The 23,498-nt window shown below is 48.7% G+C and overlaps 1 protein-coding gene across 3 annotated transcripts in view; it reads left to right on the top strand.

Annotated features, from left to right (window-relative positions):
* The window catches only part of CHD6 (chromodomain helicase DNA binding protein 6), a 210,144-nt gene extending 203,149 nt beyond the window's left edge, over positions 1–6,995 (top strand). For all 3 annotated transcript variants that reach the window (XM_034947296.3, XM_034947297.3, XM_055104987.2), the window contains one exon: positions 3,725–6,995. In XM_034947296.3, coding sequence (XP_034803187.1) covers positions 3,725–4,621 — 897 coding nt within the window. In that variant the 3' untranslated portion in view covers positions 4,622–6,995. The remainder of the gene's footprint in view (positions 1–3,724) is intronic.
* The last annotated feature ends 16,503 nt before the right edge of the window (positions 6,996–23,498 follow it).

Below are 23,498 nucleotides of genomic sequence, written 5' to 3'. Positions count from 1 at the left end.
GTGGCTGGGGTGACTCCTCCACAGGACATGGTTAAAGCTGACTTCCTTTGCCAGCGCTCTTGCTCTGCTGCAAATGAAGAGCGTTCTCTTTATCCTCGGGGCATTTCTGCTGCTATTCTCCTCATCTAGAGGGGAAGAAAGATCAGCTTGTGCCTTCTAAGCAAGTTCTCATTTCTGAAGGGACCCACCATTGTGTCTGCACTCATGGTTCTCAGCAAGGGCAGGGAAAGGATGCTTTTGACATCCCAGATCCTGAGAGTGCTGCTTGCACTTACTGGGCCAGGGCCAAGGTGGCCAAAGGTCCTCTGGGGCATAGTCTGGTCCTAGATCCCCTGAGGAGGGTCTCAAAGCATGTTAAAGAAGATCTGATTTATAGCAGATTGCTTGAAAAGAAGAAGGAGGCACCATTCATCAAGTGCTGGGCTTGTTTTCTTCCTAACAGAAAGACCTCTGAGGTGGAATATGCCCCCTCTCTCTGGAGTTATGAGGGCACATTTGTGGATGTAAAGGAAAGACACTCCCCAGCATCTTTCTCTGCCTCTCGGTTGTGGGTAGGCTGCAGGAAGAGGGCTCAGAAAGATATGTGGTCAAGTTGTGGTTACCCTGGCTGAAGCACCCTGGGCTGTGGTGCCATGCCAGCAAGGGACTGAGACTGTGCTGTGTAGACAGAGTGGCTGGCCCAGAATGAGACGATTTGCATTGATGAGCTCAAGACAGACTGGTGAGAAATTATCCTTTTAGCCTGGCCCCGATCCATCAAGTCCTACTGTCTCTCTTTCAAAACAGGAACCAGCCAGGAATTGCGTCCCCAGTGATCCTCCCTAGAGCCAGAGTGTGCAGTTGCCAGCCTAGCAAATTGCAAGTGGCAGGTCATGCTGGGAAGAAGAGAGGGTGTGGTGTGCTGTGGAAAGAGGCCTGGGCTGGGAACCACAGGGCCTGTGTTCTCACCTGCTCTGTCCCTGACCAACTGTACCCTCCCCACCCCCACCCCCCAGCTTGTGAAAACGAAGGGGACTAAATATAACAGTTTCAGGGGTTTCTTCCAGCTCTGTGATGCAAACCAAGGCTTTTTGAGAAGAATTTTCTTAAAGTTGCCATCATAAAGCTTTTTTGTCTATGATGAACTGGGTTTTTCTTTTATTTTTTATTTTTTTGATATTCTTGGGAAACTGAAGGACAGGTGTAGGAGTTCAAAAAATATTTCTGGGGACTCAGAAACATTCAGATATGCACGTTTTCACACATCTATGAATCTGTAAATTCTCTGTAAAGCAGGCATGATGATAGTACTGACTCCACAGGGCTGATTCACTGATTTGTTGAGATGCTGCTGGAGCCCTTCGTACAGTGCCTGACACGTGATCAGTGCTTCCTTCGTGGCGTCTCACACTCTTCTGCTGCTCATCCTCTTATCAGCACCGCCTTCCCTGCTGCCTCTGACAGCCGTTCCCCTCACTGCTGAGTGCCCACTAGTGTGGGAACCAACACAGTCCAGCTGCTGCTCATTTGGGGCCCACCACACACGTGTGTCCTTACAGCCCATGAGAACCTGAAACCAGTACCACCAGCTAAGGTCACAGCTGCCCCTTAAATAAAAATCTGCTGGGTCTTCTAAGGATTTGCTTATTTCACAGTTTATGGAGAAGAGAGGCAGTGGGAAAAATGGGAAATGCCTGGGCTGCCAAATTAAAGTTAAAAGTAGGTGCGCTCAGGCAGATTGTAAATAGATTTCTTAACTGCCCTCAGGCCTGGTGGCCAGTCTCAGCCCAGAGATATCCTCAGCTTCTCCGGCTTCTTCCTCTACGTTCTGTGGGGTTTTTCTGGTCATTCTGGTGTCTCTTGGTGGACCCACACCTCCTTTCTCACCCCAAGAGTGCACCCCATTGAGAGGAACAGCCAGATCCCTGCCTCTGATCCCCACAGACAAGGAGGCTGTGGGCTGGTGGAGCCTCAGCTGCTGCTTGTCACATCCCCACCCCCCACTCTGCAGACTCTAGTGGAAGGGAAGGTATTCCAAAGGAGAATCCTGAAAAGGCCGCAGGTGCAGCCCTGGGAGTTGCCTCAGCAGCCCAGAGGCCTCACCCCTCACTGTTGAGCTCTCCTGTCTCATGCTGCTCCGTAGGCTGCGCATTCCGGCCTTGATGGTGACCATTGACCTCAGTGGAATCCAGTGTGACAAGATCCATTGAAGCCACTCTGAACATTTTGCTTCACCATTGCTGTAATCAAAGGGAAGGGGGTAAAACAGCACTGACTTTGTAGCAAGAACCATAAGAAGATGCCCAGGCAGTCAGGGAGGGTGCCAGCAGGGGAGGGCTTTGTCCTCAAACTGTACACCTCCCCTGGGTGAGGAAACGCTGAGACTGCTGAACTGCACAAGTACAATTCACCTTTTTTAATACCATGGGCATGTACTGGTTGATAAACTAGCTGATAGCAGTGAGGTGTGGAGGGCAGTCGAGAGAGAGAAAGGCATGCAGTTCTCCAGGGGCGCAGGGACTGCGGCACTAAGTCCTGAAAGAAATCGCTTCCCATCTGTGGGAAGAAATTCTCTCTCTCTAGGGATTATAAATTCAGAGAAAGATCCATCGTAATTGCAGTGGTTTGTTTACGCTCCAGGGACCAGGTTCCTGGCTGCATCCTCTCTGCCCTGCAGAGCTCCTGAGCTCCACTCTCTGGAAGGAGGGTGTGGGGCTGCAGCCTGCGCCTTCCTTTCCACGTGCTGCCTTCCGCTCGCTGATGCTGCTGGAGCGATCTGCCCTCCCCCAGGATTCTGTGCAGCTCAGCCATCCTGATGGGTTATGGGAATGTCCGGTGCAGGTGCCAGATCACCCGTGTTGAGGGCCCAGGTCCTGTCACAGTGTGGTCCACGTGGAGCAGAAGTGCTTTACTGCAGAACTCTCTGCTAATTAAGAAAATTGGAGAGTGAACCTCCAAATAGAGAAAAAATAGATGGTCTCCCTTAGGGAGAACCACCACTTATTTTGGTGGCAGTTTCCCCAACAGTGTTCAAGAAGTCCTTCATTTCTTCAGCAAACATGTACACATCCCATTGTATTCAGAGAGGAGTGGGGCATACACACAATAAATAAGTAATGTGCCATTAGCAAGCACTGCTTCCTATGGATCAGGTAATGTATTAAACACGTCACTTTCGGTGACTCTAAAGATAGGTACCATTGTCCTTTTTTACTTAAACTCAGAGGCTAACTGACATGTCCTGAGTCCCACAGCTAGGAGGTTGCAGTCAGGATTTAAACTTGGGATTAAAACCCTGTCTTACATATTCTGCTTTGTTGCTTCAATAAAAACCTGTGTCAAGAGGAAGGCAAGTGTTGGGATCTGGTGAAGGGGTCTCAGCCATAACAGTCTCACCGAGAACCAGAGCACTTTTAGTGCTTTCTCCAGCTCCCCACTCTCTTCTGCCAGCTTCTCACAGACTGGATGCCACTTTTGCCAGTCAGCATGTTGGAATTACCACTGGGCAATGACAGGTGCCCTAGTTGTGCCCATGCCACAAAATGTTCTCAGCTGCTGAGGGAGAAGCCTGTCAGGTACAGTCAGGCCGGAGAGCTGCACAAGTAGGCGGGAGGTGCTTCTTGTACTGGGAACCCTTCGTGCAGCTGGAGACAGGCCAGGCCAGTGCAGCGCCCTGGTCATCACCCTCAGCTGACCACCTGCCATCCTGTTGCCTTCAGCATTTTGTGTTTCTTTGTTTTTCCAGGGGTTTCTTCCAGAAAACAAGTTCAATCACACCCTGGCTGAGCCTATTCTTCGAGATACGGGCCCCCGCAGGAGGGGGAGGCGGCCTCGGAGCGAACTCCTGAAGGCTCCTTCCATTGTGGCAGACTCTCCCTCTGGAATGGGGCCACTGTTCATGAATGGACTGATTGCTGGGATGGACCTGGTAGGACTTCAGAACATGAGAAATATGCCAGGCATCCCCCTCACCGGGCTGGTGGGGTTTCCAGCTGGCTTTGCCACGATGCCAACGGGTGAAGAGGTCAAAAGTACCCTGAGCATGCTGCCCATGATGCTGCCAGGCATGGCTGCTGTGCCCCAGATGTTTGGTGTTGGGGGACTCCTCAGTCCACCCATGGCAACCACCTGCACTTCCACTGCTCCGGCGTCTCTATCAAGCACAACGAAAAGTGGTACGGCAGTGACTGAAAAGACTGCGGAAGACAAGCCGAGTAGCCATGATGTGAAAACAGACACTTTAGCTGAGGACAAGCCTGGTCCAGGTCCATTTTCTGATCAGTCTGAACCTGCAATAACTACTAGTAGTCCTGTGGCTTTTAACCCATTTCTCATCCCAGGAGTATCTCCTGGACTCATTTACCCATCCATGTTCCTCTCCCCTGGTATGGGCATGGCTCTGCCAGCCATGCAGCAGGCCAGACACTCGGAAATAGTAGGTCTGGAGAGCCAGAAGAGGAAGAAGAAGAAGACAAAGGGGGACAACCCCAACTCCCACCCAGAGCCTGCTCCCAGCTGTGAAAGGGAGCCCTGCGGTGATGAGAACTGTGCCGAACCCAGTGCCCCTTTGCCCGCAGAGAGAGAACATGGGGCACAGGCTGGGGAGGGGGCACTCAAAGACTCCAACAACGACACCAATTAGAACTTTTTTCATTTAAGAAATTATTGTGACTTGTAAGTTTCTTATCCCATAAAGGTTTGTTACTTCCCTCACTTCACCTCCATAAGAACCTGTGTTTCCATAAGTAAGATTACCTACCTGATTTCCTGTCTGAGAACTATGGTAACAGATGTTAATAGTTGCAGGGTCTCACCACTTCATTAGATAAGTGTTGTCTACCTAGTCTAGGAGGCACAGAATTCTCATTCTGTTATCCAGTTCATTCCAGCAATCATAGTTAATACAGTACTTGGTGACACGCCCTACCCCCTTCTCTTCCAAGTTTCCCACTCACTTGAGGAGGAAAAATGGCAAAAGAAAGCTGTCTAGGGTTTTACCATTGAAGGGTGGAAGAACAGAGACAAAGAGGAGCTCTTTTTCTGTGAGCTGGGTTGCACAGGAAGAATGTCACAGGGAACCAAAAAGCACAGAAAAAGGAAGTGCTGGTGCATATTTTTGAGTTAAAATATTTCCCTATTTTATCATGATTACTAAGTGAGTAGTATAGACAGAAGTATATAACTAATGGTTGAAAATACATATATTCATTTCTTTATAAAAAACAAAAACCTTACCGGTAGTAATATAATTTCCCCCTTGGTGGTTTTTCAGACACCTGCAGCAAGAAGAAATACTGACTGACTAGGCATTATTTTCTATACATCCCTCTCACCAGTGAAAAGATTCCTCTTGCTGCGAGAAAGCTTTACCCACCATGAGTTATTGCTGTCGACGGGGGTGGGGCAAGGACCCACGCTCCGTAGAGCTACACGCTGCTTCACAAGCACACGGCTAGCGCTCTGCTCTCACCTGGTTCGCTTACAGATTTCTCTAGCCATTAATTTGCCTCTCTGTGTTTAAAGAGCACCAGGACCGAATGGATTTTCACTTCAGGCTTTCCTTCACCAAGAATAAGGTTCTTTCTGGAGCCTGCAAGAAGACAGTTGCCCAACACTTTGATACTTGCTAGTAGGTCCTTTGATCAAGAGTGTCTGAGGCTGTCAAATGTGTGCCACCCTTTATAATACAGCTATGAAAAGTTACTTCTCCATTAATTTCTCCATTCTGTTTATATTTTACAGTTGGACCCAAATTCCAAATTATCAGTTAATCGAAACTACGTTGCAAGTCAACATTATTTTCTCTTCCTCAGCTTCTCCATGTTTAGGAACTGAGAAAGAACCTGCCTAAGCAGCACTTCCCCATGTCCTTTCACCTTCATGTTAACGTCCCTTCTGATGGTCTCACTCTTCACAGGTAGTTCACACTCTGAGACTTGAAGTAAGCTCATGGTTCAGTACTCTGGGGGCGCAGGGCTGCGCAGGACCCTTGGAAATGTTGCAAGTGTTACTAGTACCAGTTTCACTTTTTGTTGTCACAATTTACTGTATTTTTTACTTTTTCTGTTACAGTTTTGCTAATTTATCAGAAGGTCCAAAAGTCTGACATAACTATTTCATTTTGCATTATTTATTTATGATGCTTTTGTCATTGTCTTTTATACATTTGGGATTATAAATTATGTAAATGTTAAAATGAGCATCTCAAAGAAGTCTGTTAAATCATGACTGAAAAAAATCCATCAGATGTATCTTCAAAAAGTGGAGTCCCAGTTTTATGAATCAGAGATATAAACCAGAAATTCTATAACTGATCATAGAAGAAGAATCCAGTAATTGAACAAATCCTATTTAATGACATCCTTGTAGCATAGATGGTCTATAATGCTGACCACAGATTTCTTAGAAATGCTGCTCTCTCTATTTAACTAACATTTTGTTCAGTTTTGCCTCCAGTGGAAGCAGAAAGGGTTTTTTCAGCTGTTAAATCCTAAAAATCAATATAATTTATTTATGTAAGAAAAATAACTCAATCAATATATTTTTGAACCTTTTAAGTACTAATTTTCTTTTTATCAAGTAGAAAAAAAAATGTATTTGCCCTAAATCCTTAAAATACAAATGCTATAAAAATTCCTGTATCTTGAAAGCCTTACTGCAAATGAGTATTATAGACATCCAGCAGAGTCTGGTTTTCTTTGTTGTCGTTGTGTTGTTGTTGTTTTGTATGGAAAAGCTGCTTTCCCCGGGTTCCACTTATAACCTCCAGTAGGTCACAGGGTTCAATGTGGATCTGACTTAAAAACCCACCAGCATGCTCGATCCCTTGTTATCCTTATCGAATCTGTATGTTAACTCTCTGGGTGTTCAGGCTTCTATTTGACTGCTGTTGTGACCCTGTTTGCAAAATGAATATGACACTCTGTGGATTATTTGCTCTGTAAGGCACAAGTGCTTCTTATGATTATTTTGACGTTTCCAAGAGCAAAAGCCAAATTTAAACTCTCTTCAGCAAACTTGAGCCTTTTCATCTAATTCCATGTCACTCACGGCCATAACTTTCCTTGACCATTCTTCACCCCATGTCTTACATAATAAATTGTGGTCTTGATCCTGGATTTAAAAACAAAAGAAAAAGTTTAAAAGTCACATTTGTATTTGAGGAATTCAGTGGCACTTGGGTGTCTCCTGCTGCCTGGGGCATTGATGAGTACATGGTATGCCCATCGCCTTTCCGAGGTGTCTGATCCATGCTGGGCACCCTACTGAGGACTTGTTGAATATTCATCATGAGGGTTGACTTGGCCTGTCTCTCGACCAACTGACCAGAACACCTGGTTAAAACATGCCCTAGAAGGGAGTCGGGGCTGGGCGAGGTGGCTCATGCCTATAATCCCAGCACTTTGGGAGGCTGAGGCAGGCAGATCACTTGAGGTCAGGAGTTCGAGACCTGCCTGGCCGACATGGTGAAACCCCGTCTCTACTAAAAATACAAAAATTAGCTGGGCGTGGTGGCAGACGCCTGTAATCCCAGCTACTCGGGAAGCTGAGGCAGGAGAAACGCTTAAACCTGGGAGGCAGAGATTGCAGTGAGCCGAGATCATGCCACTGCACTCCAGCCTGGGCGACAGAGCGAGACTCCATCTCAAAAAAAAAAAAAAAGGAATTGGCAGCACAGCATCCTGCTCCACAGACTCGAGGCCTGAACGCTCTCAGCTGGTACATCCCCAGCGCCACTTCTTAAGCTCCATACCAAGAGTCCCACCTCAATCACACACCTGGAATGTATGGGGGAACTAGACTTGCATAGGTTAGAGTAGGTTCATAAAACACAGGATCACCAGGGTAGCTGAAATTCTCAAGGTTTTTCAGAACTCTGTGCTCCTGAGCATGGTGTCTCAACCCCAAAAGGGGTGGGTCAGAAGTTACCAATGAGGCTGGCAGGAAAGTGCCAAAGCCTCTTTGAAGGCTGAGCAAGAGACTGACGCAGCCTCATCTTGTTGGGTCCCAACTAAGCACCACCAGATGGGTGCATGAATGGCCTGAAGCATGGATGGGCATTGTTACAGGAAGGCCTTAGGTTTTATAGGCCTCTAATCAAGATATAGGGAGCCCTCATAATAACTTAAACAATAAGTAGTAAAGGATCTTGGTTTCATTTTTTACCTAAAACACTGTCCCAGGAAATACTACCTTGTACAAGGGCAGAATAGGAATAGTTGGTTCAGCACACTGGACTACTGTCGGTGTGTGTTTGCCATTAGTGACCTCATTTGTCCTCACAGCATCTTGGGCACTGGGTAGAGGGATGCCAACATCGAATTTGCCTCCTGAAAGCCAGCAGAGAGGCTGCCAAAGCTATCTTGTCAATCATGAACAGCAGAGCTGGGCTAGACCCCGCAGTCCCACCAGCTGGGGAGACAGCACCCCAATTTTGCCTTTCGTGATAACAGTCTGGGGCCTCTATCTCAGAAACCAAAAGTGAAGAAATTACACTCGGAAAAATTGGCACCAGGAAAAACAGAACACTCAAATTTAAGTGTCACACCCTCTGGAAAACTTGATGCTAGATTCATTTACACCAGATTCCTTAAATGGCCTCTTGTAAGAAGTATTGTTCATTTACCTCTTCTGGAAACCACAGGATTTATTTATTAGGTCAGAAGTAGGGTTCACCCAGCCCAGTAATTTAGATCTTGGCTGCCTAGTGGTGGGCATTGTGGCCACTTTCATAATCCAAACTCAGCAAGCTATCTATGGGACAAAATAGGGAATAGGGAAAAGGGTGAGTTCAACGCTGGCTCCTTCTGGGAAGCTGTTTGATGAGGTTAATTTGGACATGGAGTCTGAGCATGGCTGTGACAAGTTGGTGCCTCCTAGACGGCCTTGGGGTTTGAGTTCTGGCTCAGCCCAAGCCTTGGAGGACAATGGGAAGACCTAGAATGAGGGCCAGTTGCAGGGGAGGAACAGCCACTTGGAACACCCTTCTCCAAGTCTGTTTCCTCATCTGTAAAATGGGGATAATGATAGTTTGCACTAATAGGGCTGTTGATGGGGTTCATTGAAATGATTAATCAGAGTCTTTGTTTTGTTTTTTGTTTTTTTTTTTTGAGATGGAGTTTCGCTCTTGTTGCCCAGGCTGGAGTGCAATGGTGCAATCTCAGCTCACTGCAACCTCCACCTCCTGGGTTCAAGCGATTTTCCTGCCTCAGCCTCCTGAGTAGCTGGGATTACACGCGCCCGCCACCACCCCTGGCTAATTTTGTATTTTTAGTAGAGATGGGGTTTCTCCATGTTGGTCAGGCTGGTCTCAAACCCCCAACCTCAGGTGATCCGCCCGCCTCGGCCTCCCAAAGTGCTAGGATTACAGGCGTGAGCCACTGGCCCAATCAATTAGATTCTTAATACTGCTGATTCTGTTGAATCATAGGTCTTTTACTCCTTCTGGATAGCCAGCAAGAGGATTTACCAGTCTCACTGGAAAAACAGGATAAGGAAGGGGCAAGGAAGAGCTTGTTCCAAGTCCCAAGGCAAGTACAGAGTGGATCTGGGATTGGTCTCAGAGCACTGTGGGAAACCAGCTTTCTGTCCTGCCTGCAGGAAAGAAGGTTTTTCTGCATGAGCGCATTGTGCTGGGTGGACTAGAGGGATGTGGGGGCTGTTTTGGGGCTGGGGAACAGGAAAGTTCCTGGGTTTGTGGAGCCTCCCTCAGTGTAGGAGTGCCAGATTTAGGAGGGAAAGTTAACGCCCAGTTAAATTTTAATTTCATGTAGACATTTTTTAGAGTAAGTATATCCCATACAGTATTTGGTATATGCACTTTAAAAAATTTTCCCTTTTTAAATTTATTTAAATATTGTTGGCTGGGTGTGGTGGCTCACCATGTAATTCCAGCATTTTGGAAGGCTGAGGGGGGAGGATCACTTGAATCCAGGAGTTTGAGCCTGGGCAACATATGGAGGCCTCATCTGTACAAAAAATATTTTGAAAAATTAGCCAGGCACGATGGTGTGTGCATGTGGTCCCAGCTACTCAGGAGGCTGAGGTGGGAGGATCACTTGAGCCCAGGAGGTTGAGGCTGCAGGAAGCTGTGATCACAACACTACACTCCAGCCTGGCCAGCAGAGCCAGACCCTGTCTCTCAAAAAAAATGCAACCTCAAAACTCCCAGGCTTAAGCGACGCCCCCTCCTCAGCCTCTGGAGTAGCTGGGACCACAGGCATGAGCCACCATGCCCAGCTAATTTTTTATCTTTTGTAGAGATGGGATCTTGATATGTTGCCCTAGCTGGTCTCAAACTCCTGGCCTCAAGCAATCCTCCCACCTCAGCCTCCCACAGCGCTGGGATTACAGACATGAGCCACCACCCCCAGCCTAAAAAATCTGTTATTTATCTGGAACTCAAATTTAACCAGACAGCCTGTATTTTATCTGGTAACCTTACTTAGTAGCAATAGTGTGCTATTTACTAGGCACTTCCTGTGAGTAGGATTTGTTCTACGTATGTTATGGCCAAATTCTTAATCCCCGCAATAACCCTATGAGGTTATCCTCATACATACAAGGAAACAGGCCCAGGCCCAAAGAGGCTGAGTAACTTGCCCAATCATGCAGCTGGAAAATGTCAGGGCTGGGCTTCGGGAACTCAGAAGGAGTAAACCCAGAACTGTAAACTGATCAGGAGGGGAGCTGGGCATCTTTAGTCTGAGGCTTGGAGCAGGCCATCCCTCTAGAGTGCAGCTTCATAAAATAGCACTAAGCACAAATGATGAGCAAGGGGAGAGAGGCTGCTCTGGCCCTTGCGCTGCAGCTACCATCCCTGAGGCCAGTGGAGAGGCAGTTAGCCTCAGTTTTTCCCTCCCATCCCTGCCGTGCTGGTGTTGGGAGGACTCTGAGCTGGGGCTTATCCTAGGGAGTAAGTGTCTAAGTGCTTGGACTCACCAGCCCAGGGCCAAGGAGCCCCATGAGAAGCAGTGTCCAATCTTGGAAGGTGGAAAGAAGGATGGCAGGGAGTAGGACAACTGTTCAGCTAGAATGGCCTGGGGAAAAGGATGGGGGAGCTGACCAGGGAGGGGGAAGAGGCACATCTCACCCACTCATCTGCTGGCCATGACCTTCCTCCTACCCAGGCAGCTCAGCTACGTGCACCACTAAAGGTGGCCACAGCACTGCTTAGTCAATACCTACTGTGCAGGCCTTCTGTGAGCTCATTCCAAAACACGTTCTCCAGGAGAGGACCAGGCTCAGGTAGGTTGTCACCTGCCTTCAGTGGCACAACTAATGAGGAGGAACAAGAATTTAGAGATGGGTCTGATTCCAAAATCTAGTGTTCTTGCTCAGGCCTTGGCTTTGCATGTGGAGCCACAGGCCCAACACGCTTTCTTCCCAGGGTGGAGTCAGCTACGGCCCACAAGCCAAGAACCAGGACTCACATTTATAAATAATTGGACAATCAAAGGGAAATATTTCATGAACATAAAAATAGTCCCCTCACACCTGTAATCCCAGCACTTTGGGAGGCCAAGACGGGCAGATCATGAGGCCAGGAGATCGAGACCATCCTGGCTAACACGGTGAAACCCCATCTCTACTAAAAATACAAAAAATTAGCTGGGTGTGGTGGCGGGCGCCTGTAGTCCCAGCTACTCGGGAGGCTGAAGCAGGAGAATGTTGTGAACCCAGGAGGCAGAGCTTGCAGTGAGCTGAGATTGCGCCACTCTACTCCAGCCTGGGTGACAGAGCGAGACTCTGTCTCAAAAAAAAAAAAAAAAAAAAAAGATCCCAAATCCAAATTCTGGTGGCCATAAATAAAGTTTTATTAAACACAGCTATACTCATTCCTTTGTGTATTGTCTACACAAAGCTGCTTTTGGGCTACGACAGCAGTGGTCACAGAGACCATACAGCCTGCAGAGTCGAAAATATTTATTATACTGTCTGATCCTTTGCAGAAAAAGTTTGTCGATCCCCATCCTGCAGCACCAATTTTATTCATAGATTCAATGCAAAAACTCATTTAAAATATTTCATATGGCCAGGCACAGTGGCTCATGCCTGTAATCCCAGCACTTTGGGAGGCCGAGGCGGGTGGATCATCTGCGGTGAGGAGTTCGAGACCAGCCTGGCCAACATGGCAAAAGCCCACCTCTACTAAAAATACAAAAATTAGCCAGGTGTGGTGGCAGGAGCCTGTAATCCCAGCTACTGGGAAGGCTGAAGCAGGAGAATTGCTTGAACCCAGGAGGCAGAGGTTGCAGTAAGCCGAGATGGCACCATTGCACTCCAGCCTGGGCAACAGAGCAAGACTCCATCTCAAAAAATACACACACACACATACATACATATATATATATATATATATATATATATATATATGTATATTTCATATTAACTCAAACATGGTTTTGTATAAAATGAATCACATAGTGGAATATAAGATTCATATCTACTTTTGAGATAAAATGCTTCCAAGAAGCCCTTGGCTTTGGGCATGCTTCTTGAGGGCCAGCCTCCAAACCCGAGGGCATACTTTCACTTTGGAGGAAACACTGGAGTTGCCCTGTCCCCCTCCCCTCTTCACACTGAGTCTTTTTTGTTTGTCTGTTTTTGTTTTTGTTTTTTTGAGACAAAATCTCCCTCTGTCACCCAGGCTGGAGTGCAGTGGTGTGATCACAGCTCACTGTAGCCTCGAACTTCTGGGCTCAAGCGATCCTCCTGCCTCGAGAGTGACTGTCCTGTTCCCCACTGAGATGTCCAGCTGGCTCTCAGAAGCAGGACACTAGGAGAGGCTCAAGAGTCCAGGTCGACGCAGTGCTGTGGCCAGACTGAAGCAGCTTTGCCACGTCACCCTGGTCTCATCTACCATCAGGCCCCTGCTGGCTGTGTGTGCCTGTTCCCCCTCAGGATGACAACCTGGCCTCACCTTTCTCTGTCCCCAGCGCCTTGGGGCTCTTTGAAAATCCTCAGGGACTCCCAAAGCCTGCATGGGGCAGGAGAGCTGGGCCGAGGAAGGTCCACACTGCACAGGGCAGGCAAGGACTCAGCACTGCTGGGTGTTTAGACTCTTTCCTGGCTCAGACCAAGAAAACTCTAAACTCTGTAGACACAGCTCCCAACCCCCACCCACTCCCCACTCCAACTCTGACCCAGGCTTTTCCATTCACAGATCCCAGACTTTCCAGACCGGCAAAGAGCCCGGAGGCACAAGGCCCCGTGAGTGCCTTGGGCAGGGGTTTGGGGCGGGGCGGTGGATTGTATGAGGCTGAGGAAAGCCCCCAGCCGCAGCCCCTTGGGCCTCCCCAGGTAGAAGACACCCCTACCCGCACCCCAGTCCCTTGACAAATTTCCCCGTCAAGAAGCAGCACATACGTATATAAGGATACTCCTAGTGTTGGTGTGCATCTGAGAGAGAGGAAAGGAGGGAGGGAGGGAGAGCTGGAGGGCGGTGGGGCAGGGGAGCAGGTGTTCCTCCTGGCTAAGCCCCTGCAGCTACTTCCTTTCTTCTCCCAGACAAGTTGAGGATAATTAGCATCCCATGAGGGAACAAAGAGGCAGCTCCCATCCCTAGACTGAGTGTGGGAGGAGAATTCAGAGCCCCCACCAACTCCACTCCCAATGCGCAACCCAGCATCCCCAAAACAGGCCCAAGGACAAGGAGTCGGGTTCCACCACCCCCACCCTATGGGCTCAACCACTCCCAGCCTCTGTAAGGAACAAGAGTTCAAAAAAATAAAACCTCCATCCAAAGAGGTACTTGCTCTGCACAGTCAACTGGGGTGGCACAATGTTCTTGAAACCCTGACCTTTCTTTGGAGTTACTGGTTGTTTCTTGTGTTCTCTGGCTCCTTTTCAAGCTGGGCTGGTCCATGAGTGTTTCTCAGGGACAAGGTACGACCATCGGAAGCAGACAAAAAAAGATTCTCTGCTTGGCTTTTGAGTTTCGGTGCCTGGCCTGGGCACATGCCAGATAAGAGCAAAGCTTCCCAGCTACCATCCCTACCGCCTGGAAAAAGGTTTCTGAAGGGAAGAGGAAAGGGGTGGTTGGCAGGGGTCAGTGGGGATGGACTGAAGGAACCAGCCTCTTTGAGGGTGTCTCGTCTGTTTCCAGCACCCAGGAGCCCCCTGGAGCCATGTCTGAACCCAGGCTTCTGGGCTCCTCTTCCTCAGTTGCCCCACCAGCCTGCCCCTCCCACACGGCTATGGCATCTCCAGCAGCAGCCCCTGTGTCTCCTGTGACAGACCAGTGAGGGGGGTGCCACCTGTGCCCTGAGCATCCACTTGAGATAGGTTCTCACCCATTGGACTGCCCTCCCATCTTCACCCTAGGGCACCCTTAAGACCCAGTGGAGGCCAGGTACGGTGGCACACACCTGTGATTCCAACACTTTGGGAGGCCGAGTTGGGTGGATCGCTTGAGATTAGGAGTTCGGGACCAGCCTGGCCAACATGGTGAAACCCCGTCTCCACTAAAAATACAAAAATTAGCCAGGCATGGTGGTGCGTGCCTGTAATCCCAGCTACTCAGGAGGCTGAGGCAGGAGAATCGCTTGAACGCGGGAGGCGGAGGTTCCAGTGAGCCAAGATTGCACCACTGCACTCCAGCCTGGGCAATAGAGTGAGACTCAGTCTCAAAGAAAAAAAAAAAGACTGGGTTGAGCCCCAGTAGGGGAGATAGCAGTACGGAAAGCCCCTCTCTTGTGCCTCAGTGGGACTAGGAGAAACAGCTTGAGGTCCCCTGCACCCCAAGTAAGGCAAGTGCTGGGTAAACCAACCCTGTGCTCAAACACTGACTTTGTGATATGGACTCAGGAGGCCTTGAGCAAAAGGGCCAGCCAGGCTCAGAGCCTGCTATTCTGAAGTCTGGCAGTGGCACCCACCTCCCTGCAGAAGAGGCAGACCCAGGGTTATCCATGGCAGGGTCACCAGGGCCTGGGGCTGCAGGATGCTAGGAAGTGGCTCAGCTCCTGCCTGGTCTGGGGCATCACTCTGGGCCTCTCCCTCCAGTGTGCCCATGGGGAGTTGAGCTGCCTGAGCCCTGGGACCCCTCCGAGCTCTGCCACCCTGGAAATGAGACCCTGAGATGCTGTGTCCCCATCTTTGGGGGTGAAGGGTCCATTGACCAAGTTCACCTTCAGGCTGCAGGGCCGTCTCTGGCTGAAGTTCAGCTGACTGATGCTCCCATTTAATCTTGGGGCTTGGAGCAGGGTTCCTGAGCCCCCCAGGCAGAGTTCCCACCTTCCTGTTAGGCTATTCCCCATGAGCCTTTTTATAAAGAGTTTGGCTGGGAGCCAGAGAGTTTTGGAAAGTGTATGGGCCAAGCCAAGCTGTACAAACCTGTCTTCCTCCCAGAGCTGAAAGAGGCCAGGTTGTTCCTAGACAAATGCAGAGGCGGGGCCGGGGGTTGGGAAGAAGAAAGGGGGCTATTTTAGGAGGACTTGCATACTGCAGAGCGCCCCACACAGCAGCAGAGGGTGTGGGGAGGCACAGCCAGAGGCAGCAGAGTTAGGGACCTGGTACCAGGTGTCTCATGTAGACACACACATGAAACATATGCATACACCCCCAAACGCATGTGGGCACAGACACAAGTTACACAGATACGTAGGCTTGCGACTGTGTATAAGCATGTGCTGATGTGTACAGAAATATGCACAGGTACATACTAGGCAGTCGCACCTGCAGCTGCAGGGACATGCACAAACATGCTCATACATACAATCACACACCACCACATACACACACATGCATAGACACTTAGAGATGTACACAAAGGATGCAGATTGAGCAATGCCAGGCTAAACCCAGGAGGCTGGGAGAGGGCTTGCACTCCCTGACAACCCAACTCCCTGAAACCCAGCACACACGTGCGTGCACACACACACACACACACCCTGGGAGGAAACTGCTTCCTCCATAGGAACTTTTGGATCCAGGGCAACATGCAATCAAGACCTTGTACTAGGAAAGAAAGCGCCTTTGTCTGCTGGGACCAGGGCTGCAGGAGCAGCTGCAGCCTCCTCCAGGATAAGAGCCAGGCCAGTTCCTTGCCCTGGGGAGGAAGGTCAGGCCGGGCCCTAGATGGGGGGTGGAAAGAGGGAGCTGGGGGCTCCAGCAGGCCCTGCCACCAATCCCAGGACACTGTGTCTGGCTGGTGGCACAAAGCCCGGAAAGCCTGTTGTTCTCAGGCCTGGCCTCCCTGACCTCTAACCCTAGTTTGGCCCTGTCTCCAGAACGACTGTGGTTCTGATCCCAGCCCTGGGGCTACACTGACCCAGACTGAGACCTGGCTCGCCCGGGGCTCCATGCCTGCCATGTGCCTGTGACGTCACTTTTTTTAGTGGAGTGAAAAAAAGTCAGGCTCTGGAATTAGAAAGATGTGAAATTGAATCCTGATTTTGTCACTCTCTGAGTGATTTTGAGAATGTACTTGACTTTTTGAGCCCTAAATTCAAACTCCTGTTTTAAGAGGCAAATCTTTTTATTTATTTATTTATTTATTTAGAGACAGGGTTTCATTTCTCATTCCATCACCCAGGCTGGAGTGCTTGCCGTAACCAACCTTGAACTCCTGGGCTCAACTGATCCCCTCACCTGAGCCTCCCAAGTAACTGGAACTACAGGTGTGCACCACTCACCTGGCTAATTTTTTTTTAAATGTATCATAGAGATGGGGTCTTGCTGTGTTGCCCAGGTTGGTCTGGAATTCCTGGCCTCAAGCCATCCTCCCAACTTGGCCTCCCAAAGCACTGAGATTATAGGCATGACCCACCACGCCCAGCCCAAATCCTCTTTATTGAGCCCACTGCGTACAGCTGCCTTCTCCCTGTGTGCATCTTCTCTTCTGGGCCTGGTGAAGCTGGGTTGGTCCTCTCAGCCCCCAGCACCCCTACCCAGCACCCTCTCCTGCTGCACTGGCCCCAGGGAGGAAAGCAAGACCCAGCCCTGATCTCTAGGGACTGCCATCTTGGGAGCACCCCTCCTCCCTTGTGCCCTTTTCTCACCCTCTGTGGTCCCAGCCCTGTCCTTGAAGCTGCCCCGTGCCCCTTTGCACTCCTCATCACACTCTGAAGGCCAAAACTTCAGTGAGAACAGCCCTGTTTTTCTAACTCAGGAAAAGGATTTAGCCTTGGAGACCCTTCAGAGGTAACTTAAGCCCCATCCCCAGACACTTCCAGAACTAATTTTAGTCCTTCCATTCAACAGATATTTACCAAAGGCCTACTATGCTATTCTAGATGCTGGAGATTGCACGGTGAGCAAATAGGCAAAACTTCCTGCCCTGGGGCTTACATTCAGGCTCCCCATGCCCCATGCTGCGTGGGAGCCTTTAGCCTCACACATTCTCCACATCTGCCCAAGGGCTGCAGTCACTGTGCAAGCGCAGACACACCTCCTCCTTCATGTTGCCACAAAACTTTGGAATGTCACTATCATCACCGTCGCAGCTCTTTCTCCCACTAAGCCGCTCCTGGCTGATGCTAGGAATCTCAAGGGCAGGAATGCGCCTGGTGTGAATGCACTTGAACTATTGAAAGCCATTGAGGCGCTCTCTCTCTCTCTGCCCCGCCACCTCCTGCCCTCATGTAAGATGTGCCTTGCTTCTCCTTGCCTTCCACCGTGATTCTAACGCCTGCTCAGTCATGCAGAACTATGAGTCAATTAAACCTCTTTTGTTTATAAATGTTTTAAAAATGAGCCGGGCGCGGTGGCTCACGCCTGTAATCCCAGCACTTTGGGAGGCTGAGGCGGGCGGATCACGAGGTCAGGAGATTGAGGCCATCCTGGCTAACACGGTAAAACCCCGTTTCTACTAAAAATACAAAAAATTAGCCGGGCGTGGTGGCGGGCGCCTGTAGTCCCAGCTACTCGGGAGGCTGAGGTAGGAGAATGGCGTGAACCCGGGAGGCGGAGCTTGCAGTGAGTCGAGATCGCGCCACTGCACTCCATCCAGCCTGAGCGACAGAGCGAGACTCTGTCTCAAAAATAAAAATAAAAAATAAATAAATAAAATAAATAAATAAATAAAAATGAAAGCCATTGTGGAGTCTGACAGCGGCTTTCAATAGTTCAAGTGCATTCACGTACCACTGTGCCTTAGCCTAAGTCTTCTGATCTTACTGTAACTTGGCATCTTTTAACTATGATGCAGTTATGATAAATTATTGCATCATAATTGAATTATACATAATTATTTCTCTTAATTGCATCATAGTTAAATAACTTGCCCTTATTTTAAATAAAAGCATGCTGTTTTAGGAAATAAATCAGTCATGCACAATGGCTCATGTCTATAATCCCAGCACTTTGGGAGGCTCAGGCAGGAGGACCTCTTGAGGCCAGGAGCTTGAGACCAGCCTTAATAACATAGCAAGGCCCCATCTCTACAAAAAATAAAAAATTAGCCAGGCACAATGGCACATACCTGTAGTCTCAGCTACTTAGGGGGCTGAGGTGATAAGATTGCTTGAGCCCGGGAGTTCAAGGCTGTAGTGAGCCATGATCATGCCACTGCACTCCAGTCTGTGTGACTGAGCGAGACCCTGTCTCAAAAAATATAAAAGAAATGGACTGAACCTGAAGCTCAACTAGTGTCAGTTCAGTTGCCCTGCTCTGTCACTCACAGTACGATGCATTTGTTCATGAAATATTAATTGAACACTTGCTCTTTGCCGGACCTGGAGAGGGGGAAAGGGGTCCCTGGAGCTCCCTGTCTAGAGTGAGCCAGTGAGCAGAAAATGACAATGCTGTATAGTAAGTGCTGAATAGACTGATGGGCAGTTGCCATAGGAGCCCAAGGGGAGTTCCTTGGGGGCAGTGGGGGCAGATGGATTAAAGACAGTTTTGCAGAACAGGGGATATTTGAGCTGAGCCTTGAAGGAGCAGTTGGATTTTTTTTCAGGTAGAGATGAAAGAGAGTGAGCCAAGCAGAAGGACCAGCATTTGCAAAAGTCATGGAAACAGGGAAATGCCTGATGTGTGAGGAAGATGGCAAAATGTTAAATGTCCCAGGCAGGGAGGTCAGGCTGGCTGGGGAAGTGACTGGCACCAGATAAGACTGTGAATGCCAGGGAGAGTGGGGAACCCCTGCCATATGGAGGTCACCCAACCCTGACCCTGGAGCTGTCCCCCTGAGCTGTCCACCCCCATCCTGAAAACTCCGTTCAGCCCCTCCCCTCCTACCTTCCTCCTGCCCTTAGAAACCCTGATTTCACTGTGGTCAAATTCCCCCCCATTCTTGGCTTAGGGAAAACAATTATGAGGCAGGAATTCTTGTAAGAGCTTTTTCTATATTAAAATGCTTGATCCTCTGTTAAATATTGTCTGTCTTTTTTTTCACAGTTTGACCTTATTTTATTATGTTTTGTTAGAAAGAAGCCTCCCATTATTATGTCGTGAAATCTATCAGTCTGTTCATATGATGTCTTCTTAGGAAGTTGTCCCCTATCCTAAAATTGTGTAAGTATTCGGATTCTTTTATGGTTTACCTTCTAGCATTTAAATCTTTAAGCCATCTGCAGTATATTTAGGTTTAAGGTAGAAATCTAACTTTTTTCCAAATTGTTAGCCAGTTGTCCAGTCCCACATCTTAAGTAATCCATCATTTCTGCCCTGGTTTTTTTTTTTTTTTTCAAATTTTCAATTCTCCCCTCTCCTCGATTTTTAAAGTTATACATGCTATCCAGAAAAAAGAAGAGGAACGAGCAGGAGGGGGATGAGAAGTGTGGAAATGTATGGCTAAGGAAGTAAAAGCCCTCCCCTTTCACCTCCCTGAGGTAGAGGCAATAACTGTTCATCATTTGTTATAGATCCTATTATTATTCGTGTTATAACACTTACTAGGTTTCTCTTAAGTGCAGAAATATTCAAAAGAGAAAACCCAAAAGGGATCAAAACCTCTGGAACATATTTTGGCATAAAAACATGTTGGCTTCTCAGGTGAAGGAGGTTGCAGTGAGCTGAGATCACGCCACTGCACTCCAGCCTGGGCAACAGAGTGAGACCCTGTCTCAAAAAAAAAAAAATATATATATATATATATGCATATATATGTATATGTGTGTATATATGTATACGTGTGTGTGTATATAGGTATATATATATGTTGGCTTTTTTAAAAAAAAAGAATACATATGGCAGGGCACGTGGCTCACACCTGTAATCCCAACACTTTGGGAGGCCGAGGCAGGCGGATCACAAGGTCATGAGATCGAGACCAACCTGGCTAACACGGTGAAACCCCGTCTCTACTAAAAATACAAAAAATTAGCCAGGCATGGTGGTGTGCGCCTGTAGTCCCAGCTACTAAGGAGGCTGAGGCAGGAGAATCGCTTGAACCCAGGAGGCAGAGGTTGCAGTGAGCCAAGATTGCACCACTGCACTCCAGCCTGGGCAACAAAGCAAGACTCTGTCTCAAAAACAAAAACAAACAAACAAACAAAAATATATAAGGTTGGAAAATAAAACAACTCTAAAAGATACAAAATGAAAAGTGAACACTTCCCTCTCACTCACTACTGTCCCACACCAAGTCCCTCTCCCCAAAGGTAACCACTATTGAAATTTCCTATTTGCTTTAGTGTGACATGCATTTCTTTGCCACATTCCACATTCTCATCTGGAGATGGGTCTACTGCTCGTGTTTCCATTTTCTGTGCCATTCTCCTCTCTGCTGTGCCGGCACAAGTACCATAATGTTCAACGTATTTTAGTGTTACCTGTGTTTTAACAGCTGAGAGGGTAAGTCCCGCTTTAATGTTTTTCATCTGCGGAGACATGGTGAGTATTCTACACTTAACGTTCAACTTTATATTGCACCCTCTCCCTACCCCCACCAATTTGATTGGAAATTTGTTGGAAGGGCATTGTGTGTATAGATTGATTTGGAGAAGATGATGACTTTATCTCTTTGTGGACATCTCACCCCTGTGACTGCATTCAGATTTTGTGACTTTTCTTTTTTTCCTTTTGAGACAAGGTCTTGCTCTTTCATCCAGGGTGGAGTGCAGTGGCACAATCATGGCTTACTGCAGCCTCAACCTCCCGAGCTCAAGTGATCCTGCCACCTCAGCCTCCCAATTAGCTGGGACCACAGACACATGCCACCACCTCTGGTTAATTTTTTAATTTTTAGTAGAGACAGGGTCTCTCTATGTTGCTCAGGCTGATCTCAAACTCCTGGGCTCAAGTGATCCTCCTCGGCCTCCCAGTGTGGGGATTACAGGCATGAGCCTGGCCCTTTTCTCTTTGAATTGGAGTGAAGGCATACAGATTTTATTAACATGTACACAGGGAGAACCACAGAGTCATTCCCCCAGACGTTGAGACTTTTCTTGTTTGGGATTTTGAACATCTCTCCTTAGAGCATCTTAATCTTCGTCCATCTGATGTCATAACTGCAGCTGCCGACTAGGAAAAGGGTTGGGAGACTCGGTCTCTGTCTTCCCATACTTGAGGGTGTCAGGTGAAAGAGGGTGTGGCCTGCTCAGCAGAGCTCCAGAGAGCAGAACTCAGACCAGTTGGGGGTCACACAGAGGCCGCCTTTGGCTCAGTGAACGGAAGAATGTTCTATCCGTTGGAGCTGCAGGGCCATGGAACAAGCCACTGGGGGAGGTGGTGAGCTCCCCACCTTGGCTCTTTTCCAGTGTTCCAGGGAAAATGCAGCCCGTGCTGCCCAGGGGCATCCGTGTTGCTGAGAGGAGTAGGGGAGGATGCTTGGTGACTTGGGCCCCTGTTCTCTCCACTCAGGGAAAGTCAAGGCTTTCTGAGCCCCGTGCTGTGCTGCTTACTTCATTTCATTTTGCACAATGACCTCTCTGGGTAGAATGGCGTTATTCTATTTTCCATTCAAAGACAGGGAGGCCAAGGACTTCTCCAGGCTCATCCAGCTAGGCCTGCTTGAACCAGATTCCAAAGCAGACCCTCCCCAAGCTGCCTGTCTATGATTGTCCCCTAGGAGCCCCTGCTCAGAGTCAGGGCTGAAAAAAAAGGAAGCGGGAACACCCTTCCTGTCTTTCAGTCTGGGGACAGCTGCAGGGCAGGTGAGCAGCCCAGTGGGCAGCAAGAAGGCACCCTGGCTCCTCTCCCATCCCTGGTTCTGCACGTCCATGTCTCTCCCCCGGGCAGCTCTCAGCTTGGCTCACAGTGTCCTCAGGGGGCCAATGGGCTTCTTGATTCCAGGCTGCACATCTGGAAGTTGACGCTATTAAAACAAACCCCATTATATAACAAATGCACATCTGGAATCCGTTAGCACTGAGTTTTTAGAAAAAGAAATTGTTTTGGATGTGCTCTCTCCTAAGAATGTGACAAAGCGCCCTCACCCTGGCTGTCCAGGAACCCAGGGATCCAGGGGCCTCTCCTGGGCCCATTTCTCAAGGTACTCAGGCCAGGCCAGAGGTGGGCTGGGGCAGAGACAGAGACAGACTCCCCCCGGCCCGCACAGGCAACTTCACTGTCTCCTGCTGGCTCCATCTTTGGAAGGCTCCTTTCCAATTTCATGTAAATATTCATTCAGCAAACACTTGTGTGCCTACTATGTGCTACCAACTGCATATCATTCATATGGCCATGCCCAGCTTCTCCACTGAGCCTAAGCACCCCAACATGGCTTAAGAAAAAACATCCTGGACTTCCCTGGATTCTAAACAGCAACGCAAAACAGCCTGAGCCTCAGTTTCCTCAAACACAGAGCCCAAACGCCCTAGCTAGTCCCTAGAACTCCCTAGCACCCTCAAGGCCTCTTTCGGAATTGTCTCCCTACTCTTTCTTCCTGGGCATATTGGTGGGGGACACAAGGACAATTGACTTGGCATAGGCTCGTGGCAACCTTGATCTAGCAATGAAGAAAGATTTTATGAGAAATGTCTAGCTAATATTTTCAAATGGAAATTTTATCCCCCCCCAACACTTTATGATGAAAAATTTCAAACATACAGAAAAGTTGAAAGAATTATACAATGAGGCCAGGCACAATGGCTCATGCCTGTAATCCCAGCACTTTGGGAGGCTGAGGCAGGCCGATCGCTTGAGTCCAGGAGTTCGAGACCAGCCTCTGCAACATGGTGAGACCCAACTCTTATAAAACAATACAAAAATGAGCTGGGTGTGGTGGCACATGCCTATAGTCCCAGTTATTCTTGAGGCTGAGGTGGGAGGATCGCTTGAGCCCAGGAGATGGAGGTTGCAGTGAGCTGAGATCACAACACTACCCTCCAGTCTGGGCAACACAGCAAGACCCTGTCTTAAAAAAAAAGAAAAGAAAAAGAAAAGAAAAAGAAAAAGAAAGAAAAGAAAAGAAAGGGCTGGGCGCAGTGGCTCAAGCCTGTAATCCCAACACTTTGGGAGGCCAAGGCAGGTGGATCACTTGAGGCCAGGAGTTTGAGACCAGCCTGGCCAGCATGGCAAAACCCCGTCTCTACTAAAAAAATTCAAAAATTGGCCGGGCATGGTGGTGGGAACCTGTAATCCTAGCTACTCAGGAGCCTGAGGCAGAAGAATCCCTTGAACCTGGGAGGCAGAGG

This window comes from Pan paniscus, chromosome 21 (genome assembly GCF_029289425.2).
Source record: "Pan paniscus chromosome 21, NHGRI_mPanPan1-v2.0_pri, whole genome shotgun sequence".
Taxonomy (NCBI): Eukaryota; Metazoa; Chordata; class Mammalia; order Primates; family Hominidae; genus Pan; species Pan paniscus.
The sequence above is the reverse complement of the archived record's forward strand: the minus strand, read 5'-3'. Positions and strand labels throughout refer to the sequence as shown.